The sequence below is a fragment of the Adiantum capillus-veneris genome, chromosome 2 (assembly GCF_014529385.1).
Source record: "Adiantum capillus-veneris isolate H3 chromosome 2, ASM1452938v2, whole genome shotgun sequence".
Taxonomy (NCBI): Eukaryota; Viridiplantae; Streptophyta; class Polypodiopsida; order Polypodiales; family Pteridaceae; genus Adiantum; species Adiantum capillus-veneris.
The window spans coordinates 109,006,052-109,013,001 of record NC_140932.1 but is presented as its reverse complement, the minus strand read 5'-3'; the positions used below and the strand labels follow the sequence as shown (position 1 = coordinate 109,013,001).

Here is a 6,950-nt window from a genome sequence, read left to right as displayed (position 1 = left end):
CATTGTGCAACTTGCCCGTCCTTGGAAAGAGCTGCAAAAGTTTTGCCATGCGTGCGCAAGGTAAATCTCAAAGGAAAGTTGGGAACTTGCAATTTCCGCCATGGAACTTGCGACGACACGATCCTCAAGTTTTAGGCCAACAAAATGTGGCTCATTCTGTGTGAAATATGCCCAGTGCCCACTCTCCACTTGCTCCATCATATAGCACTCTACCCAATTGCTCTTTATTCACAGGTCGTACTCTCCCCCCTTTTCTCTCCGCACCACTCAGCTCGGTAGGCCTGCTCTCGCGCAAGGAGCAAGTTGCAACGACCACAACTCACTCTCTCTCTTTCAAATACAAACTCGCACACTCTCTCTCTCTCTTTCTCTCTCTCTCTCTCTCTCTCTTTGTGGCACACATCAAATTTTCCTCTCGAGAGTCTTGTCACCACCACCCATATGGTGCTGTAGCTAGAAGAGCTCGGCATGGACGGCTCGGAAGAGCCACCGGGTTTTGCTTCCTCGTCGAATTCCAGTGCAGCAAGATCATCGCGGGTGTTGCTAGACCGAATTTCAGAGCTTGAAGCCAACCATGCACACTTGCAATCAGAGATGTCGAAACTGGTCATGGACTGGCACCCACCCAAGGGACTCAACAGTGCCCGGCGATCGAGCTCGCATGAGAGAGCACGCTCTCTTTCACCTCAGCTTGTCCGTCGCAGGGCCTCCTCTAGCTTGGCCTCTTCTACTGTCGAGTCTACCGCAGACAGCACCTTACGACGCATTTCCTTTGCAGATATTAGTTCAAGTAACAAAGAAACAACCAAGACTGTTGATACAGCATCTCTTTTTAGGTCATTGGAGGTGCACACCACATTGTCGAAGACACTGGCAACATCATCATCATCACAAATGTCCCCATCATTGCCATTGTCATCATCATCATCATTGCATCCACCTACGACATTCTCGACATCAAGCACATCATCTCCTATGGCTTCACCTTCCTTCACTATGACACCTTCTAAAGGCCATGCACTTTTCAAATCTTTGTCAGCCATATGTACGTCTTCGTCAGCTTGCATTTCTTCTGATACAGGGGCTTCTTCTGCCCCCGTTTCTCCTGTGAAAACATCTTCATCAGAAGACAACCTAATGTTTGCAAATCCCACCAGTACACATATGCGGGCACACCATTTCATGCGTGCTGACAAAAATGCTACCTTCTTGCCCTCAACTCTCTCCCACTCTTCACTTGACTCGGTTGCTAATGACGACTGTGCGAACCGAGACATCGATGAGCATGCTTTGTTAAGCTTCCGTCAACCTGACAAGCTCCATGGAAATATATTACAGTCCATGGACCAAGCAGTGTACATGTTTCGGCCTTCTGGAGAGGTGACCTACTGGTACATCCTGCGTTTCTTTTAGATTTCATATGCTACTATTCAGTTAATGCAATGCCAATTTCTGCTGAAACGCTGAAATCTGACCTCAGATTGTAATCTCTATGTTTCTTTGAAGTCCGTTGGGTTTCATCAACAAAGGGTTCATCACATTGCTAATTCTTGAGAGGATTGCACGACACAAGCCATTTGGGTTAGAATGTTGTCTAGATCGCCTGGAATATTGCTGTATGCTCACAGAAATCAGGAGATCATCGGAGTCCTTTAATTTAGATAATTTGGACAAGTTTGTTGCTATTGCTTCTCAAAAGGTCTTTCATGGCCCCATCCGCTACGTGTAGTGACTGAGGTTTTTATAAGTTGAATGCCTTTTTTCACTGTCATATATGGTGTGGGCAATTTTGTGGTGATAGAGAAGACTAGTGTTTTGGCCTTTTAGGCTTTTGTCAGCAGGGAGGTTTCAAGAGCTAGATAGCCGAACGAGCGCTATTCAGGTGACCGATTTTAAGGATGATCTCAGATATCAGGGTCTAAATGTGTGTGTTGAGGTATTGACTTTGTTGGTAGAGTAGGGAGTCGAGGAGCTTTGTGATTAAAGTGTTTGCTTATCCCCTTATCGTACTTTTGAACATATTACCCAGCGAATGTTTGTGAGTCCCTTTTCCATTGAGGCGATTCTGATCAGCTTTTCAAGTTGCTGCTATTTTGGAGACTAGATCGTGGCCTTTGCATCTGAACGGTTTTGAAAGCTAGCATTATTGAGGAGTATCACCATTTAATTGGAAACACTAGACCATTTGATTTGCGTTCTGTTATGGTCTAGTGGACACCAGTTAATTCGGATTATGCAAGTGGGCTCACATAGGACAGTTGTAACACAAAGAGATATTGCAAGGGGCGCGTGCGGAGAAGCCAATCACTTTGAGAGTGGAATTACGTCACAGTGTGTGTTTTGACTAAAGTGTATTTTCCAGTTTGGTGTGTTGTTTTCCGTTAGTTGTTGTATTGTTGCATTATTTTACTGCCTTGCTGGTGACTTGCCGGTTTCAGTGGCATCATAGCACCAATTGAGTGTTCTCCTCTGAAGAGTCTGATCCACAACTCCAGCAATTGACCATGGAAGTAGCACCACCTAATCATCATGACAAAGAGGAGTATGACTATGTGGAAGAGGAAGTGGAAGAAGCAGCTGAGATGAGGAAGGTGACAACAAAGACGAGCAAGACTATGCTGGTGATGAAGATGGTCAATGGAGCCGTTTGAGACACAACATGCTCCACCTGACCTGGAGAAGGCTCTAGACAACGAAGTGAACATCCTAATAAAGCATTTTCTTTCTTATTCCAAGGATCCACTTTATGCAAACTACATGAAGGTCAAGCCTATGAACATAGCAATTAGATAGTGGAAGGGGGACTAGTTAACCCTTAGCTAAGAACAAAAGTGAAGATTAAAGGAATGAAAGCATCTAGCACCAAGAAAAAGTTTGAATTGGTTGCCAATCACCAGCAACAGTAGATGCAAAAGATGCCACCCTTCCTGGGCTCTTCGGAAGCAACGAGCTCTCCATATGAACCAGAGAGTCAGGCTGCAGATAAGCTCCTAGCAAAGCTCTCTATCACTGCTCCACTCCTCGGGCGTAAGCTTTGTGACAAGCTAGAGTCTTGGTTGGCCCCCATGTATCACAATCATCTTGCTAGCTGAGGATAGCTCAAAATGAAGTGCGGGGCCCGCGAGGGTGGACCAAGCAGCCAAGGTGGAAAGGTACTTCTAATCTAAACTGACTGGACTGACGGGAACCCTGTTATGGTGTAGCTTGTCCACGGACACATAGGGTTGGATGTGTCACGTGACATCCCCTCCTTTTTAAAGTGAGGTACTGGTACCGAGTTGCATAGCTTCCTTGTAGTCTGCCAACAACTCTGGATAATCCTTGAAGAACTCTTCGTCTACCCACACCGCTTCATGGGTTCCTCGATCTTTGAACTTCAAAAAATATTGTCGTACTTGTTTCTTCGAACCATGGCAAAACCGATGCAACAAGACTTGCTCAGGCTCCATGACTTCAGCTTCATCGATGATCTCCAGTTCTTCTTCTTCGGAAACGTCCTTTGGAGGTGTTCCCTGAAACACTTTCATCCAAGAAACATGGAAAACGTTGTGCATTGACCATGAGTTAGGCAATTGCAATTTCATTGAAACCTCATTAATCTTTTTGATGACTGGAAATGGACCATACATACGAAAAGACAACTTAGGACATTTCTTTCCAACTTGCTTAAGACGCTGTTGCATGATTCGTAGATACACCCAATCTCCTTCCTTGATCGAGACCTCCTGACGATGCTTGTTAGCCTGTCGAGAATAAGATTCTTGAGCCTTGCTTAGCCGAAGCTTCGCACTCTCAGAAATCTCATCCAATGACTGACTCTCAGCATTGGCATCAGGCATTTGACTGACCAATCTAGTCAAAAGTGACTGGAACAAACGGCCAAAAGCTGCCTCATACGGAGTTCGACCAATAGCAGAAGAAAAGGAATCATTTATAATAGCCTGAACCAATGGGAGATAGAGCTCCCATTGAGACTGCTGATCATGTACATAAGATTTTAACACATCAAAAGCAAACTGATTATAAATTTCTGTTTGACCAACTGACTGGGGATGAAAAGCGGATGAAAAATTCAACTTTGTGCCAAAATTTTCAAAGAGTGCACGCCAAAATTTGGACGTGAACTTAACATCCCTATCTGAAACAATGGACCTTGGCAAACCACAGAGGGGGTACTAATGCTTAATGAACAATCGTACAACATCCTGTGCAGTAACTGTGGCTTTACAGGGAATCAACATGCAAAATTTGTTGAAACGATCAACAATTGTTAAACATTGAGTGTTCCTTGAATGCAGACTTGGTGGTAAGTTAGTCACAAAATCCATAGAGATCCTGAAAAGGTCCCTCGGGAATAGGCAGCGGAAGCAAGGGGCCTTGCTGCTTACCCCGAGGAGCTTTTACTTTTTGACATATAGTGCACTGTGTGACATAACAAAACACATCTTTCCGCATTTTAGGCCAATAAAAAAAACGTTCAATCTTTTCCAATGTGGTGTTCATTCCCCTGTGCCCACCCGTGAGAGAATCATGTGCATCATGCAATATGGTTGGCCTGAGAGAGGGCAACACACATAGATGCTGATGAAAAAATAACAATCCATCACGAATGAGATAGTTGCTGGGCCCTTGGGAAGCAAGAGCCTGCAACCAATACTTACCAAACTCCGAATTTGCATACTGATTCTTCATGCTGTCAAAAGACTCGCCCTGTATAGAAAATGTGGTTCTTGGCGAGCCAAAATCTGTCCTTTGCGACTCAACGCATCTGCAAACAGGGTTAGCTTTTCCAGGCACATACTCAATCAAACCGCCAAATTGCTCAAAAAATTGTGACCACCGCGCTTGGCGATCACTCCAATGTGCACTAGGCATAGACTGGAGCCACTTGAGGGCTTGATAATCTGTGCGTACTGTAAACTCTCTACCATACAAAAAATGCTTCCAATGCTTAAGACAGTGAATGACAGACAAAAGTTCTTTATCATAAACTGAATAATTCTTTTCCGCACTATTGAGCTTCCGGTTAAGGAAAGCTACAGGACGACCATGCTGCTGAAGCACGGTGCCTATGCCGACATTGCTCGCATCCGTCCATACCTCAAAGGGATCATCCCAAGAAGCAAAGATAAGACACGGAGCTTCTGTCACGGCAACCTTGAGAGCTGCGAAAGCCTCAATGGATGCCTCGGACAAGTCTACGCGCTGACGGCGAGTCTTGACCCCTTTCAAAATATTAGTCATAGGTGCAGCAATGCGTTCAAAATTCTCTATGTGCGAACTATATGCTTGACATAGACCAAGAAAAGAATGCTCATCATATGCAGTTTTGGGCAAATCCCAATTACGAACCTGTTCCACCTTCGCGGGGTCTAGCTTGACGCCTTATGGAGAAATGATATAACCCAGATAAGTGACTTCAGCAAGAAAAAATTCAGACGCAATGTACAATTGACACTCATCCAAACGAGTTAGTACCCTTTCGACATCTCTTTCATGTTGCTCCCACGATGCAGAAAAAGTGAGAATATCATCTAAAAAGATGAACACACATACACCTACCATATCGCCGAAACGACCTACCATGAGACGATTGAACGTACCCACGGCTCCTGTCAATCCAAAAGGCATAACAATATACTCCCATTGCCCTCGCTCGATGCGAAAGGCGGTTTTGAAAATGTCGCCTTTGAATACCCGTACCTGATGGTATCCACTTTTGAGATCGACCTTGCTGAAAACCTTTGCCCCTTTGAGCTTATCTAGGATATACTCAATGCGAGGCATCGGAAACTTGTTCTTGACGGTCATCTTGTTTAATGCCCTGTAGTCAACACACAAATGAGACGAACCATCCTTCTTGCGAACAAACAAAATAGGGGCAGCGAAAGGACTTACACTAGGACGTATGAATCCTCTAGCCACCAACTCTGTGAGTTGTCGCTCTAACTCTTCCTCCTGTGACTTGTTCAAACGGTAGGGAGCCTTACTGACAGGCTGCGCTCCCTCCATAAGCTCGATGCGATGGTCCTCCGGCCGCTCGGGTGGGAGACAAGGTGGAAGATCATCCTGCAAAAAGAGATGTTTAAACTTCGTAAACAACTTCGAATACTTACCTGGAGCCTGAATGCTCTGGGAAACTGGGGCAACATAGATGAATGCCGCTTGTGCTCCTCGTCATAATTCACGCTTTACCTGCACATGCGAGATGAGAGGCAAGGAATGCAAGCCCTCCTCAGCACGAATGATAAGGGGGGAATCAGTTTTGGCATGTAAAGTGAGAGTGTTAGCCTCCCAATCAATGAGAGGGTTGAGTTCACGAAACCATTTAATGCCTAAAATCATATCACATCTTGAGAGAGGAGACACAAGAAATTTCCTACGAAAAGAAGCTTGTTGAACGGTAAACATCACATCAAGGCACTCCTTCGTGATGAGAGAGTCCATACCAGGAGCGAAGCCAAAAACCTCAGAGGAGATTTTTGGCTAACCTCGAGGCGGGCTCTCTCAACAAGAGGGGGACTAATCACATCATGCATACTGCCTGAATCAAACAATATGATAAAACGCTGTCCTTTTACATGACCATAACACTTCATGAGAGATTCATCAATGTGTGTGTCAGAGTCATGAGAAGATGCAAGTTGTGTTGTGACAGTGCTTGTGGTAGCTGTGGGTGCCTTTGGTTCTTTGACAGGCCTTCTTAATGTGACCCTTGACGTGACATTGAAAACATCTACCTTCTTTAGCATAAATCACTTGTTCTTCAGCCGTGATGTATCCTCCTATAATTCCTTGGGAAGCTTTTTCATCAGGGGTTAGCTTAGGTTTTGCAGGTGCTTTAACTTTACCCTTAGATTCATTGTTAGAGTTCTTTTCCGAGGAATTAGAGGGAGAAGGGCTAGAAGAATGACCATTCTTACCATTCTTACCGTTCTTACCATTCTATG

The 6,950-nt window shown here is 44.8% G+C and overlaps 1 protein-coding gene across 4 annotated transcripts in view; it reads left to right on the top strand.

Annotated features, from left to right (window-relative positions):
• Positions 1–251: 251 nt before the first annotated feature.
• The window catches only part of LOC147463370 (uncharacterized), a 38,718-nt gene continuing 32,019 nt past the window's right edge, over positions 252–6,950 (top strand). For 2 of the 4 annotated variants that reach the window (XM_086488436.1, XM_086488426.1), the window contains exon 1: positions 252–1,391. In XM_086488436.1, coding sequence (XP_086344562.1) covers positions 469–1,391 — 923 coding nt within the window. In that variant the 5' untranslated portion in view covers positions 252–468. The remainder of the gene's footprint in view (positions 1,392–6,950) is intronic. The other 2 variants (XM_086488418.1, XM_086488444.1) reach the window with 2 other exon arrangements.